Source organism: Hyperolius riggenbachi, chromosome 9 (genome assembly GCF_040937935.1).
Source record: "Hyperolius riggenbachi isolate aHypRig1 chromosome 9, aHypRig1.pri, whole genome shotgun sequence".
Classification (NCBI taxonomy): domain Eukaryota; kingdom Metazoa; phylum Chordata; class Amphibia; order Anura; family Hyperoliidae; genus Hyperolius; species Hyperolius riggenbachi.
In genome coordinates, this window is record NC_090654.1 from 245998432 (window position 1) to 246015351 (window position 16920).

General features: G+C 47.1%; 1 protein-coding gene across 3 annotated transcripts; it reads right to left on the reverse strand.

The window, feature by feature from the left end:
* Positions 1–200: 200 nt before the first annotated feature.
* Positions 201–16782, reverse strand: ZBTB25 (zinc finger and BTB domain containing 25). 3 transcript variants are annotated; one of them, XM_068252063.1, is made up of 3 exons: positions 16689–16782; positions 5638–5815; positions 201–1551 (listed from the first exon to the last, which is right to left on the reverse strand). In XM_068252063.1, the coding sequence occupies exons 2-3, from the start codon at positions 5808–5810 to the stop codon at positions 435–437; spliced, it is 1290 nt and encodes a 429-aa protein (XP_068108164.1). In that variant the 5' UTR covers positions 5811–5815; positions 16689–16782; the 3' UTR covers positions 201–434. The 3 variants fall into 3 exon arrangements, with proteins under 3 accessions (XP_068108164.1, XP_068108166.1, XP_068108165.1); XM_068252065.1 differs by lacking the exon at positions 16689–16782 and adding an exon at positions 16522–16571; XM_068252064.1 differs by lacking the exon at positions 16689–16782 and adding an exon at positions 16325–16514.
* Between the last annotated feature and the right edge of the window lie 138 nt (positions 16783–16920).

Sequence of the window (16920 nt, forward strand, 5' to 3'; positions counted from 1 at the left end):
TATTTTCTAATACAATTTACCATACAATATACAATTTCAAAAACATACACCCAGATTTTTCTCGATCTAAAAAAAAAAAGATTTTTTCACTCTATTCTAACGTTTTGGTCAAATAGACTGGAAAATCAACATTTTAATTGTACAGTGTATGGGCACCATAAGAAAGTTCTAGCATCTGTAAATTCTGACAATGCATGATGTGACATTTTTAGATACAATTTATTTTTGTTCCCTTTAATTAGGATTTGTCAGTAACAACACAACACAGTATTTACCAATAAATAAGAATACAATTAAAGTATCAGTGAGTTAATGCCCGTTAAAAGCTACTCTTAGCACACTCTACACAAAGAACTGGCATTTATGGAAATCTAGCCTAGTGCTAGAAAACCATGATATGAAACACAAATACCAAACTTTCGTATCAACAAATATTATTCAACCAGAACAGAATCATCTTCTTGTGAGTTTGTGGGCTCCTCATCGTCAAGGAAGTCTGGTGGTTCTAGCAGTTTGTCAGTATCTTTCTGAGTACTGTCAGTCAGACTGTTACAGTAAGTCTGTAAAGCCTGTTCTATCTGATTGCCGAATCTGTCATAGCGACTGAGCTTAGGGGGTTTAGATTTGTGGGTGTACAAATGTTCCAGTAACTGGCTCCTGCGTACAAATCTGTGTCCACAGACGGTACAGGTGAATTTTCTTTTTCGCAGGAAGGAGAAGTTACAGTTCAGTTCTATGGGATCGGTGTCCTTCGACAGGAAGGAGAGTTGGCTGAGCTGAAGATGTTCCGCGTGGCTGGGATTTTGAAGAGCTTCAAAAGTCCCGAGTCGGCAACTCTCTGTGTTCTCGATGTTTTCAAGTATGGGACGAACTTCTCCCAAGTCATCACTCTCCAGAATAGAGGTGGGAACCCCGAAAGGGAGGGACTGGGATACATGTATATGCAAGTGATCCCTCAAAGTACCCCGGGAGTCAAAGTGTTCACCACAGTAGTGACATGAGTACATTTTCTCAGCACTTTTAACGAACGTTGACTCTGAATCATCTTGGGGTAGCAATGACGGTTGAGGAGATTTTATGGAATCGCTGTCACAGGACTCCTGCTTTATGGTCTTTACGGTGTTCTGAATGTCTTCTAGTGATTTAACGGAGGTTCCCACCTGGGCAGGAAAATGTGAACTCTGCTGCTCAGAGCCTACACCTTCAAGACCGATGGCAAGAGACAGCTGTAGCTGAGGCTGCTCTCCTTGTTGAGCTGCTCTTGATGTATTTTGCAAATTATTTCTAAGATTGCTGCTTTCTTTAGGTGTTTTTTGGGCTGTTGAGATCTGAATTCCATACAAATTAGAGGACTGCATGGTTTCTGAAGGCAAAACTTGACTCGTCTCAGAGGCTGTCATGGACAGGAGGTTAGCATGAAGAAACCTAACTCCTTCCTCTAGTCGGAAATGGTCCACACTTTGTTTGGGAGTTTTTCCTGTATACATGACATGCAAGAGGTAACTGAATATGTCCGGCTGAATGTCTGTTGGCTGGATCTTGATACATTCACTGTCGAAAGAAAAAACACTAAAGTAAATCAAATCGCAAGTGGAAGCACACAAATGGCTTTGATCAAAGTGTCTCTACCCTCAAAGATTTTCCTGGACAGATAATAAAAACACAAAATAACATCCATAAGTTAACACTAACCCCACCCCCACGTTCCTCAATAATTAAGTTACATGGCACAACTGACCTAGAATGGTTTGATTCTCCCCAAGCACAGTGAGATTTTCCACTTTCACCAAATTGTCTCATAAAGGGGTTCTGTAGGGGCTTTCTGTGGATAAAAACCGCCACTTACCTGGGGCTTCTATCAGCCCCCTGTAGCAGTAATGTCCCACACCGTCCTCCTCCGATAACCTGTTCCCCGCCACCGGCATCGGGCATTATTCGTCTGTCATAGCCGAATAATGCGCGCTGCCGTTCGCGTAATCGGAAGCTTACTGCACAGGCACAGTATGAAGGTTTCTTGTACTGCGCCCGCGCAGTAAGCTTCTGATGACATGAGCGGGAACGAGCACGGTTGCGCAGCCGCAGCTGGACTGCGTGCTGCGCTAAACCGGGACCGGCAGTGGGGAACAGCGGATCGGAGGAGAGTCTATGGGGATCAGAACAATAGTCCACGATAGTCCTGAACGATTTATCGTCTGGGGATAGAAATCGCGATCATGGAAACAACGATTTCGTAATTGTCAAAGCAGGAATTTTTAAGCTATCCCCCTCTGCAGCCAATCTAGTATTCCCTTGTCCCGCTGTGCATAGCTTGCCGCTCTATGCAGTGGCTCTTAGACGTGGCAACAGCTCACTCTCTTCACCTTACTTCTGCCCAGTGTACAGCCTATCACGTGAGCAGGCGGCAGACTTCGCCCGCACGCCTATAATTAACTGCGGCTCACTCCTCTTTCCCCTAACTTCTGCCTCAAGGGCAGGCGCTACCTATCAGCTGAGCGGCAGTAGACTCCGCCCGCAGGCTCTCATTCTCGGCAGCACCTTCTGCCCTACTTCAGGTCATCAGCTGGGCAGGCCCGCACACCTGTCAATCAAGAGTTTTATATCAATCCTCCCTCTGCCTGTTTTGCACAGCATGTCAGCGTGATGATGACTGACACAGACTGTGGTGTCACTGGTGTGTGACTGACTGTTGTGCGGTGATCTGCAACTCTGTATTCTGCTGCAAAGCTGTTTTCTGCTTCCTGGCAGTGGGGCAGTGACTGTGAATTTGTGCAAAGGAGCTGAGGCTGTTAATCCTAAACCAAAATTGTGGATGCAGGCTTGATAATTGGCCAAAGTGAAGTCTGCAGAGAATCTTAGAGAGCTAAGGAAGGACTCTAAGTTGCTGGCTTGCTGCTCACACAAACTGATGCTTGTGAAATTGAGAGCTGTTACTGCACAACAGGCTTCAGGAGAAGGACTATACTGACCTGTTCTCTGCCCCTACGTCCAGAGGTGATAAGAGACTTGAGTAACGATCTTATTGTGAAGACGTGAACTGAACAATCCTTTGTTACTGGTAAAATTTAGTGCTGAAGCTTGATTCGGAAACAAAATCGTGAATTGGATCGAAATCGCAATTTCTGCCAGCAATCGTGCAATTCAATCTTTTCCTAAAATCGTTCAGGCCTAGTCCACGACTGGAGTTTTCATGACGGTCACTATCGCCACACATCGCTAAATATTGTTTAGCTGACTTTAATTAAAAAATGTTACAGGATGCTACATGATATCAGGAAAACTGATCACTGGAAAAATCGGGGAGAAAAATGGAAAACCGTGGGTATGGGCCTTTAAGGTGGCCATACATTAGTTAATGGCCACAAGATTGAAAAACAGATAGATCCCTCTCTGATCGAGTACGATCCGAGAGGGATTTATTACCTTTAATATTAAACAGAAAAGGTCATCAGTCAAGGGATGTCAAAATAGCTTCATTCAGTATCGAAAACCCCCTTCTAGCCCAATAAAAACTCTTGCAGACTGCAGAGTGTTCCTCACTACACTTCACCATCACACATGCCAATCCACATACTGGGTACCGGGACCACCTTCCTCGGTTTTCTTCAGAGTGGGGTGACAGAGATATGAGGTGCAGAGGATCGATGACAACCCGGCTGTACAAAGCCAAGACCCAAACAACAATCGCTTCAATTGCCAGGCTAACAGAGGCAGTCAGTGGGGCTGTATACAACGCTTATTGGTAGTCTCACCACTCCAACGCTAGACTATGTCCCTTCTGCTTCACTGCCCATGCTCAGGTTTAAAGAGAAGCGATCGTCTATTCTAGCAAAAAGTTGCTCAACCCCAGCCAGTGGCATCTTCTTAGCAGAGAGCAGACCGCACATAAGACACACAGGCCCATATGCAATTACTGTATATACTTGAGTATAAGCCAGGCATGGGCAAATTCGGCCCTCCAGCTGTTACGGAACTACAAGTCCCACAATGCATTTGCCTTTATGAGTCATGGCTGTGGCTGTTAGACTCCTGCAATGCATTGTGGGACTTGTAGTTCTTTAACAGATGGAGGGCCAGGTTTGCCCATGCCTGGTATAAGCCGACCCAAGATAAACCAACACCCCAACTTTTACCTTAAAAAAATTGAAAAAAAATGTATGACCCAAGTATAAGCCGGGGGAGGCAAAAGCCTCAACCATAACACCACTCACAGCCATGGCCAGCCACAACCATATATTAGTAAAGCAGCATAAATTCAGCAGATTGCAATAATAAGCCAGAACATAGGCCCACAATAGAGATAGACATGCAAATAACTCCTGCTGCAAAGTTTAAGCTGGCATAAAGATAAAGCAAGGAATGCACAGCCACAGTCATGTATCTAAAACTTGATATAGGACTGCAAGGATTCTCACCACTCAGTGAAAGCTGTTCCTGTATGTCTTCCAAGGTTACAACTCAAGATGAGGTTAGCTGGGACTTCCCATGGAAATGTCAAGTGTGTTGCCTCCCTCAGATAATGCACCACTGTACATATAGTGGGGGCACTGTGGGGGTTACTCAAAGAGTAATGACTTGAGTATTAGCCAAGACCCCTACTTTTGGGCCATTTTTTGGGGGCCCAACAGTTAGGCTTATACTCGAGTATATACAGTATATTTTTCTCCTGAGTTTTCTCCTAGGTGATATTTTTTAAAATTGACAATAAAATGCCTTTCAAACCACCAGATAGCAAGAAAATACTCAAAATAATTTTGATAGTACTTTTTCATGAATGTTTTGATACTTTTTCAGTTGCAAAGTGCTGAAAAGTTATTTTAAATAAGAAATGAAAAATTATCTCCTTGGAGAAAACTCAGGAAAAAAAAAGTGAATTGCCTATGGGCCACAGTTGGGAAGTTGCGGCTGCAGCCAATCAAGGGATCTATTACCTACCCACATACTGCACACAGATTCCCAACAGATATCTTGTGACTACAATTTAGTCCAAGAATCAGTCGGCACACCAGGCTTCACAAGAGCAGAAATGTTTTTTTTGTAATCCATCAAATGCATGTGTCAAAAACCATTCGTTGACAATTGTTTCGGGGCCACGCAGGTTCCCTTCCTTACAACAGTGCAGACGTGTGACGTGTGGTGTTTGACACGTGCATTTGATGGTTTAAAAACCTACAGTTCTGCTCTTGTGAAGCCTGGTGTGCTCACTGATTCTTGGACTTTATGTCGTATACAGGATGTTGCTTTTGCACCCGAGGCTCATGCACACAACCTATACGGCACAAACCAAACCTTTGACCACTTGGTCGAATACTTGCAACGGGGGTGACAGTGCTGGAACAAGACCATGGAACAGGATTGGGAAGGCTCGCAGTGTTCCCCAACCCTGTCCTCAGGGTCCACCAACAGTGCATGTTCTGAGGAAATCCACAGAGGTTGTTTATTAGCTCTGCTGAGACACTAATTACTCCACCTGTAATTGTTTGTGGTTTTCTGCAAAACATGCACCGTTGGTGGGCCTTGAGGACATGGTTGGAGAACTCTGCTCTGTAGGATCCACAGCCTTCGCTCTCCATAGATGAGTATCAAAATTTTTTTTTACCCACTTCAGTATCACTTTAAATGCAAAAGCAAAGCTGGCACCTGGACTGGTGAATGAAGATCATCTTGAAATAGTTTGAAAAGGCAGCAAGAACGGCTCTGTGGGCCTTAAAGTACACATCTCCGATGGCGACAGTGCAGTCACAAAGGAAGCCAAACTCTCGCTGCATGTTCAACTGCTGGAGCAGAACCAGACTGTGATTGGATTGATCCATGGTTCCTAAAGAGAACAAAAATAATACACAATTACAGAGATGCTATATGTCATCATAAATCAAGCAGATTCAAAATATCTATTACTGTATCTACCAGTACATACCTGAAATAAAGTCCAGTTTGAGTAAGCTGACTTGCTAACTACTGACCCTCTTAAAGCCCCACTCCAGGCACAAATGTTTTCCTGGATCAGCTGCAAACCTTGTTTTTCTCTGATTATAAAAACCTCTGGTGCAGAAAAAAAAAACCAAAGTATCCCTGAATCAGAGCACTACTACTGCACAGATGGAGAACGCTCCCAATGATGAAAGCGTGATATGGGGGGTGGGGGGGGGGGGGGGGGCGGAGGACAGCCAGAGTGGGTATGCACCAACTGGCCCCAACTGAAGGACGTCAATGACCATTGCCAGTATACTCCTCAACCTCCTTAACGGTAATAACCAGTATAGCTAGGGGTGGAAGGAAACAAGACAGGAGCAGTAACCCCGAGCTGAACTTGTGGTAGCCGCAGAGAGGTCAATGCAGAGCAATGCGCGTATCGCAGCGTTTTTCACACACCTCCCGGGGGATCCAGACGTTGACAACCATTCTTTTTCCTCTGACGACAAAGCTGGCAATCTCTTTATAGGGTTACAGTGCCACCCAGAGGACGGAGGAAAAACTGCAGATCTCCTTAGCAGCATGATTTTTTTTCCCGGTTTAAAGAGACTCTGAAGCCACTTCAAAAACGTGTTTTTACCTTTTATTTAGGTTAAGCATGTTTGCCCCTGCTAAAACGCCGCTAGGCGGAACGAGGGTTTTTCCTGTGGCAGAACGATGGATGCCGCAATGAGTGTGAGCACACTGGGAGAGTGTCCAGGCACTTGCACTGTTAGATTTGTTTGTTTAATGGTGGTGGTTTTTTAATGGGAGAGGTGACAGTTGCCATTACAAATGGAGTTAGACTATTGTATTCTCAGGTTTTTTTTTTATCTCCATACAAGTGTTGGTCTTAGCAGGGCTGTGGAGTCGGAGTTGGAGTCGAAGTAATTTTAGGCACCCGGAGTCTGAGTCGTTTATTTCATAAACTAAGGAGTCGGATAATTTTTGTACAAAATCCACAGCCCTGTTAAGTATTAGACCAGGGCTGTGGAGTCGGTCCAAAAATCCACCGACTCCGACTCCTCAGTTTAGGATTCCACCGACTCCGACTCCTCGACTCCGACTCCTCTAATTTGCATATTACAATTTTGTTGATTAAAAGTATGGAACATGAAATTCGTCTCTTAACTGCCAACGCTTAGGAATTTTACAAGACAACTGAAGTGAGAAGGATATGTAGACTACTATATTTATTCCCTTTAGACTAAAACTAGTCCTTGGTAAGAGTACTTGTAAAAGGTACAAACCGGAACAAAGAACATCTATCAGGCCCTAGGCAATGTAAGTGTGGGTACATGTAAGAATGATGTGCAGGTACTCTGCAGGGGAATGAGGAGATTGTAAACAGACAACACCTCTGTGTTCAATGTGCACAGCATTCTCAGTGGATTCCCTGCAGCTCTGTGGGGAGTGCATATGTAGAGTATAGTACTACTGTGTAACAAAGTAAACCTAAGACAGATTAAATTAAAGTTTTATACATACTTGGTGCTTCCTCCAGCCGCCTTCAGGATAATCAGTCCCTCGTTGTCCTCCTCCTCCACCACCTGGATCTTCTGCTATGAGTCCAGGTACTTGAGCCAGTCGGGCGTAGTGCGCATGCACACACTCCGCCGCCAGGAGCATACTACACCTGTGCAGCACTATTGCGCAGGTGCAGAATGTTCCTGGCTGTGGGAGCAGCATGCGGCCGGACAGCGCTGACTGGCTGAATTACCAGGACTCATAGCAGAAGATCCGGGTGGTGGAGGACAGCGAGGGACTGATTAGACTGAAGGGGGCTGGAGGAAGCCCCAGGTATGTATAAAACTTTACTTTTCATCCGTCTCAGTTACCCTTTAATTTGTAGTCACCAAACCAAATTTTAACAACATATCAAATTATTTGATTTCATCAGCAAAGGGAGTGCATACATTTGCATAAATCAACATCAATGCAGAATTATTTCCATCTCGTTGACCATCTCTATTAGTGACACAGCTACACATCAGGCTTTATTCTTACAGCATAGATGTTATTTAGTATATATAAGAGATTCCTGTGTACACATCATATATACAGTCACAATCAGATATGTATATCTGACCTTAAAAATACGGGGACTGCTTTATTGAAGCAGCACAAGTAACTAATTTTGATTGGTTTATTTCATTTTTGTGGACTAAGCACAGCTATTACGGTATATATAGTGTATATATACATTATTTTTAATGACTATTATCTGAGAAATAGAAAAATGTATCATATTTTCTATTTTAATTACAGTTACAAATTCATTAGGAGTCGGAGTCGGTGCATTTTTTCCCGACTCCGACTCCAGGCACCCAAAATTGCCTGACTCCACGACTCCTACTCCACAGCCCTGTATTAGACTAAGGAGTTTGAGTTGAGGAGTCGGATTCAGAGCCATTTTGGGTACCTGGAGTCGGAGTTGGAGTCGTGTTTTCATAAACTGAGGAGTCGGAAGATTTTTGTACCGACACCACAGCCCTGGGTCTTAAAGGGAACCTTAACTGAACCGGGGGAGAGGGGGGTAAAGAGTTTCAATTACCTGGGGCTATTACCAGCCGGCTGCAGCAGTCCTGTGCCCTCGGAGCCGCTCTGGAATCCTCCGGTTCCCCGCTGTCACTTAGTTTCGTTTCTGACGACTCACCAGTCGGCCGGCCGCCATGCGTATTATTGGACGCATTCCCTACTGCAATTAGCGCTGTTGCAGACCACAACGCATACAAAAATACGCGTTGCTGCATATCTACGCGTGCAGAATGCGGCAATGCGTATTTTTGTACACGTTGCGGTCCGCAACAGCGCTAATTGCAGTAGGGAATGCGTCCAATAATACGCATGGCGGCCGGCCGATTGGTGAGTCGTCAAAAACGAAACTAAGTGACAGCGGGGGACCGGAGGATTCCAGAGCGGCTCCGAGGGCACAGGACTGCTGCAGGGGGCTGGTAATAGCCCCAGGTAAGTAAGACTCTTTACCCCCCGTTCAGTTAAGGTTCCCTTTAAGCCTGGTACACCCCATGCAATTTCCCATTAGATAGATGGGTCAAATAGATAATTCCCAACAGGTCCGATCTAATTTACGTTCTTTTTCTGATTGATCGGATCTTTCAAAAATTATCTATCGATCCATCTATCTAATGGGAAATTCCATGGTGTGTACCAGGCTTTAAGAAGAGGAACAGTGGGATGATAAGATGGCACCCCTTTCTCCAGGTTTAATGCTGGGATTAGACCATACGTTTTTACCCCTGATAGATGGGTTCAATAGATAATCTCCTACATGTCCGCTATTTGTTCCGATTGTTTTTTTGGCTCAATTTCTCATAGAAGAGAATGGAAAAAGATAAGAAAAATAAGTGGAAGAGAATTGAGCGGGAAAAACAATCGGATGGAAAATCGAGCGGAAAAACGTATCGTGTGTACCCAGGAAGTGACCAGCGTGTGACCAGTACAAAATATGCCTGGTCTTGCAGAATGCTCTGTGATGGATAATTCCGCATAGCTAATTAGCCTAGGGCAGTGGTTCCCAACCTAACATTCAGATATCCGTGACACGTCACATCATGCCAAACATTCAGATATACATGACACGTCCCGTATGATAGAAAAGAGGGGCTCAGTAACAATCTGCTGATGCTGCAGGCACAATGAGGGGCTCAGTAACAATCTGCTGATGCTGCAGGCACAATAAGGGGCTCAGTGACAATCTGCTGATGCTGCAGGCACAATGAGGGGCTCAGTAACAATCTGCTGATGCTGCAGGCACAATGAGGGGCTCAGTAACAATCTGCTAATGCTGCAGGCACAATGAGGGGCTCAGTAACAATCTGCTGATGCTGCAGGCACAATGAGGGGCTCAGTAACAATCTGCTGATGCTGCAGGCACAATGAGGGGCTCAGTAACAATCTGCTAATGCTGCAGGCACAGTGAGGGGCTCAGAAACAATCTGCTGATACTGCAGGCACAATGGTGGGGAGCTCAGTAACAATCTGCTGATGCTGCAGGCACAGTGAGGGGCTCAGTAACAATCTGCTGATACTGCAGGCACAGTGAGGGGCTCAGTAACAATCTGCTGATGCTGCAGGCACAATGAGGGGCTCAGTAACAATCTGCTGGTGCTGCAGGCACAATGAGGGGCTCAGTGACAATCTGCTGATGCTGCAGGAAAATGAGGGGCTCAGTGACAATCTGCTGATGCTGCAAGCACAATGAGGGGCTCAGAAACAATCTGCTGATGCTGCAGGCACACTGAGGGGCTCAGTAATCACGGGGGGGGGGTTGGTGAGGGTGCAGTGGCATAGCTAGCATAGTTGCCCCAGTATAGGGAGTTTAGTTGCCCCAGTATAGCTAGTATAGTGCCCCAGTATAGCCAGTATAGTGCCCCAGTATAGCTAGTATAGTGCCCCAGTATAGTGCCCCAGTATAGTCAGTATAGTGCCCCAGTATAGCTAGTATAGTGCCCCAGTATAGCTAGTATAGTGCCCCAGTATAGCCAGTATAGTGCCCCAGTATAGTGCCCCAGTATAGCCAGTATAGTGCCCCGGTATAGTGCCCCAGTATAGCCAGAATAGTGCCCCAGTATAGCCAGTATAGTGCCCCAGTATAGCCAGTATAGTGCCCCAGTATAGCCGGTATAGTGCCCCAGTATAGCCGGTATAGTGCCCCAGTATAGCCGGTATAGTGCCCCAGTATAGCCGGTATAGTGCCCCAGTATAGCCGGTATAGTGCCCCAGTATAGCCGGTATAGTGCCCCAGTATAGCTGGTATAGTGCCCCAGTATAGCCTGTATAGTGCCCCAGTATAGCTAGAATAGTGCCCGAGTATAGTGCCCCAGGATAGCTAGTATAGTGCCCCAGGATAGCCAGTATAGTGCCCCGGTATAGCCAGTATGGGTAGGTGGTGCCCCCCGCCCGTCCCCGCCGCTGTTATTACCTTAACAGCGGCCGCTCTCCCCTCTCCGGCGTGTGTATTTATTCAAGCAGCGTATCTCCCGGCTGCTCTGTGTGTGATGCGCAGGAAGGAGGGCAGCGGCGATATGTATCGCCGTTACTATGGTAACCGAGCCCTGCTACCTGTGCATCACACACAGAGCAGCCGAGAGATACGCTGCTTGAATAAATACATGCGCTGGAGAGGGGAGAGCGGCCGCTGCTAAGATAATAAGGCGATCTGCGGGGGAGACGAGCAGGGGGAGCAGAGAGCAGCGACACATAGCTGGTGCTGCCGCGACACATAAATGTGTCGCGGCACACCGGTTGGGAACCTCTGGCCTAGGGTATAAATCACTGGGAAGATGAGGCTATATTCAATATAAAGTATACAGATATATGAAGCGTTTCTGATGCTGAAACCAGGATAATTAATAGGCATGCATCTAGTTTAGGGGACCTAGCAGGAAACCTCATAGAGAAATTCCACTATCCCGATTGGGTGCACAGCACCCTCTCAAACTTCTAGATTTCAGATGTTGTAGTACAATGCTTTATGCTGTAGAGGGTGCAGTGATTGGAGAACTGTTCCCTATGAGTTTTCTGGCGCTAGTCTAGTTTAGGAAACCCAGCAGGAAATCTCATAGGGAATAGTTCTCCAATCCCAGCATTAAGCATTGTGATTGGCCGAATAGTGTGGGCGTAGTTTACTACGACCTAATGGAAACCTAGCAATTTGAGAGGGTGCCCTCCATCCAATCATGTTAGCTGAATTTTCCTATGAGGTTTCCTGCTGGGCCCCCTAAACTAGCCTGCAATTGAAGTGTACCTGAGATGGGCGAATATAAATATACATTCCTGGGGCTTCCTCCAGCCCCCTTCAGGCTGATCGCTCCCTCCCCATTCTCCTGCGCCACCTAGATCCTCTGCTATTCGTGCCCAGTAATTTCAGTCAGAGCATGCGCAGTCTGGCTGCGCTCCCCCCATTGTACTACCATCACTGGGAGTGATCTGCGCCTGTACGCTCCTGACAACAGGAGTGCAATGGGGGCGCGTGTGCAGCCAGAAATGTGCAGTACTCCCCTGACTAAAATTACCGGGCCGACTAGCTGAGGCTCCAGGTGGTGTGGCAGCAATCAGCCAGAAGGGGGCTGGAGGGAGCCCCAGGAATGTATCTTTTTTTTTTTCTACCCAGCCTGTCTCAGGTTTCCTATAAAGACGATCCGTATGGGAAAAAAATGCCCCTGGGGGTACCTATCGAGGCTTCCCCCGTCCTCCTGTGTCCCACGGCGGCAGCGATCGAGATACCTAAACGGTGGGGATGTAAATATTTACCTTCCCAGCTCCAGCGCAGTAGAGGCACTTGGCTCGGAAATAGCCGATTCCAGTCGGGTTCGCTCTACTGCACAGGAGCAAGTCGGCTATTTCTGAGTGGAGAGCCACAACAGCTCCCCCGCTGGAACAGGGAAAGGTAAATATTGCACAGCCTGACAAATTGTCGGCTATGCATTCAGTGGGCTGCAGTGAGACCACCGTGGGACACAGGAGGACGGGGGAAGCCTCTACAGGTTCCAGAGGATTCCCCTACCGAGGCGAGTATCCCCCAGGGTAACTTTTCTTCAATACAGTCTCTTTAACGTAAAATGGTATTCTGAAAAAATTACTACGTTGCGCCTATAATATACGTCACCACAGTGCCTCAGATATACAGATAGAAATTATTTAGGGCCCGTTTCCACTTATGCGGAAACCGCCGCGATGCCGCAGAGTTTCCCCACAGGCAAATCGTGCGGGGAAACTCTGCCATAGAGGACTATGGTGCCGCCGGCCGAATCGCTTGCGGTATTCCTTTTCACAAACCGATCTCCAGGTGGCTCTGTATGGCTGATATTGTGGTGAAACCCCTCCCACAGGAAACTGTGAGGACCATGGTCCTGGCAGTTTGTTGTCTGCATTGCATTGTGGGAAATTGCTGTTCACAGCTGTTTCCAACTGCCAAAAAAGCAAGCAGCATCTCCTTCCACTCCACTAACATCACCTGCCAGCAGTAAAAATGTCACCATGTGATAAATGTTAGAATGTAAATCAGGGAGAGGAAAGATTTTACAATGGGCAAACACTGACTGCTTCATTTTTACAATAATTATGTATAAATGATTTACTTTTTTTGTTACATTATTTTCACTGGAGTTCCTCTTTAACTTCTTAACATTTTGAGGACCGCCGCAGTATAAATCTACGTCGGGCGGGTGGCGCTGCGGTTCTGACCGGACATAAACTCTACGTCCCATTCACCACACGTCCCGCCCGACACCGCCGCTCTCCACCCGCCGCAATTAGCAGCCCTGTCGTCTCTATGACGGCAGAGCACTGTGAGCCGGGCAGGAGCCGTTTTCATTGGCTCATTCCTGTAAGCCAATCCCATTGGCTTACATTGAGTGACAGGGTCAGGAGCCAATGAAAGCGGCTCCTGACCGGCGCACAGCGCTCTGCTGTCATAGAGACGGCAAAGAGAGCAGCGTGCGTCGAGGACAGAGCAGCGTGACCGGCGGATTTTTGCTGCGATTCGTCGGGATGCAGCGTTTTAGCGTACCAGCAGCCTCTGGTCCTTAAGGGGGCAGAGGCTGCTGGTACCAAAGTGGTTAACTACCTGCGGACCGACGCAGTTTAAATCTACGGCGGGCGGGTGGTGCTGCGGTTCTGATCCCATTGACTGCGCGCCCCCGCCCGTCTCTCTCGCCGCCTCTATGACGGCAGAGCACTGTGAGCCGGGAAGGAGCCGTTTTTTCATTGGCTCCTGGCCCCGTCATTCCAGTAAGCCGTTCCCATTGGCTTACATTGAGTGACAGGGTCAGGAGCCAATGAAAGCTGCTCCTGACCGGCGCACAGCGCTCTGCCGTCATAGCAACGGCAGAGAGAGCAGCCTGCGGCGGGGATAGAGCGGTGTGACCGACAGATTATTGCGGCGATTCGTCGGGAAGCGGTGGTTTACTGTACCAGCACCATCTGGTCCTTAAGGGGGCAGAGGGTGCTGGTACTGAAGTGGTTGAACATGACAAAAACATAGGGTTCCATCAATCATAAACAACAACAAGACTCAGAGCAAATATATATTCTCATCAATATTACAACCTTAAGTCAAACCAAAAAAATGAGTTTTACTCACCTGGGGCTTCCAATAGCCCCCTGTAGCTGTCCGGTGCCCTTGCCGTGTCGCTCCGATCCTCCTGTCCCCGCCGGCAGCCACGTCCGGTTTCGCCGTCAGGCTGGGAACACGAGTGATTCTTCGCGTTCCCAGCCACAATAGCTCCCTCTATGCTGCTATAGCATAGAGGGCGCTATTGTGGCTGGGAACGCGAAGAATCATTCGCGTTCCCAGGCTGTCGGCTTTGACAGCGAAACCGAAAGTGGCTGCCGGCGGGGACAGGAGAATCGGAGGGACACGGCGAGGGCACCAGACAGCTGCAGGGGGCTATTGGAAGCCCCAGGTGAGTAAAACTCATTTTTTTGGTTTGACTTTAGGATCACTTTAAAGGTAATTGACAACAATAATTCTCAAAGAAAAAGATACCTTTAGAAAGGTTTAAAGGGCTAAACCCGCCCTAATGTTGCAAAAAGATACTCCACAACATATAAATCAATGAAAAATAATCCAAAGTTTATTTGGGACATATCAATTAAAACAACATGATAAAAATCCCTCAAACTGCCAGTCAGCAGTACCCTCTATACATGTAGGGCTGTAGCAATACACAACGGTAATAATAAATCCTCACTGGATAAACTGCTAAATAGCCAGTGCACACCAAAAACCTCTAGCAGATCCGCAAAACGCTAATTTTTGAAGCAGATTTTCAGAGCGATTCTAGGCAAGAGAGGTTTTCTAAACATGCCTAGCATTTTTGGAGTGTTTTTGTGTAGCAGATTTCATATATTGTTACAGTAAAACTGTTACTGAACAGCTTCTGTAACAAAAACGCGGCAAAACCGCTCTGATCTACCGTTTTTCAGAGCCATTTTACACTTTCCTATATTTTAACATTGAGGCAGAAACGCATCAGAAAGCTAAAAAATGCTGCAGCCGAGTTTGCGTTTGTGCAAAAAAGGAACCGCTCTGGTGTGCACCAGCCCGTTGAAATACATTACCCAAGCAATTTTCAAACAGCTAGTGTTTTTAAAAACGCTCGAGAACCGCTCTGGTGTGCACCAGCCCTAAGGGCCCGTTCACACTTAGAATCGCAGAACGTTTTGCGGGAGTGATTTTCCCACGATTAGCGCGGAAAAATCACTGGACACTGCTGCGGTTTTGGAGCGATCGCAATACGATCGCAAATCGCGGATCGCTCATCGCCGGCAAACTGCTGCATGCAGCGCGGTTGCGGTTATCGCTAACCGCAACCGTGGCAGTGAGAACACTGCCACTCGCTACATTGGGTATCATTCATAAAGAGGCTGTCGGTAGTGCGGGAAAACACCGTTCTTCTCCGCAACCGGTAATTAAGACTTCTGGGTGGGCATTCATAAAGAAGTTGCCTGTTGCGATACAAGTGCGGAGGTTTTCTGGAGGAAGCTGGCGGTAGTGTGGCGGAAGACATGCGGAAACATAAAAGCTGCCCGATTCCCTCCGTGCGCTCCTCTGCCTGATGCTGCTTGGGAGGTCCCTCCCATTCATTTACATGTAATCCGCCCGCCTATCGCTACTGTCGAGCAAGCGGTATTTTCCTTCCAGATACAGCTTGCTCTAATGTTTATGAATGGATGTGTTTGTTACTTTTTCTAGATTAATCTAGAAAAACTCCGCACAAGGCGGAAATGTATCGCTCTGCACGGGAATGTCATTTTTTCATGCGGAAAGAGCCTTTATGAATGCTGACTTTGCTGAGTGGTCGGTAAAGTCAGCTGTTTTTAGCATTTCCGCATGCGAAAATGCTTTTTGAATGATAGCCATTGTGTAGCGTTTTTTGCTAAAACGCTAGCGGTTTGCCGTGAGCGGAATCGTGCGATTCACGCTCAGGTGAGAACGGGCCCTCGGTGCTGCAAAAAAACGCAATATTTCAAATATCCTGTGAAAACAATACATCAAACACATTTTTTGATGTTTTTTTTCCACTGGATATTTGATGTATTGTGATCTTTTGCACATTTTTGCAGCATATAGCACTGAGCACTTTATCCAGTGAAGATGTATTACCATTGTGTATTGCTACAGCCATACATTTCTAGAAGGTACTGCTGACTGGCAGTTTGATTGAGGGACTTTTATTATATTTGTTTTGTTAATATGTCCCAAATAAACATTAGATTATTATTCATTAATTTATATGCGGTAGAGTATCTTTTTGCAACATTAGGGCGGGTTTAGCCCTTTAAACATTTCTAAAGGTATATTTTTCTTTGAGAATTATAAAAAAACCTAGGGTTCATCAGAATTGCCGACCCTAATAACTAAGTGCGCAGCCCTGAGCACAGAACGGCGACCATCACAGCGCCTCTTCTCATAGCCTCGCCATACAAGTCTCCGTGTATTATACTCCATACAGTGACACATGTATCGTATTATCCGAGTACAATCACGCCATCCTAGACTACACTGTAGAGCCCCGCATAACGGCTGTATAACCGGAGGTGCCCTACGTTCTCTCTCCCAGCAGCACTCTAGCTATACGCAGTGCGGATAGGCCCCGCCCCCTGCTGCCTCACAGCTAGGCGCGTGCTCCCGCCCGCCCCTGCCTGGAAAATTCCACAGGAAGCGAACGGCCAACGGCTCCCCTCCTCCCCCTTACCCACAATGCCCCGCTCACCGAGCACAGCACGCGCCCTCCTCTGTGTCCCGCGGCTCGGCGCCGTCTGCTGTTCTCTGACGCCTGCACGCACGCACGCACGCAGCCGGCAGGGAATGAGGGGGCGGGGTCACATGACTGGCAGCAGGATGGCGCCAGGAGCAGCCTGTGTGGTCGTAGAAGCATCTGTCCTTCCTCTGGTACCACAGAGACGAGGAGCTTCCGCTGTCACACCTCAGCCAGAGGCGGCTGC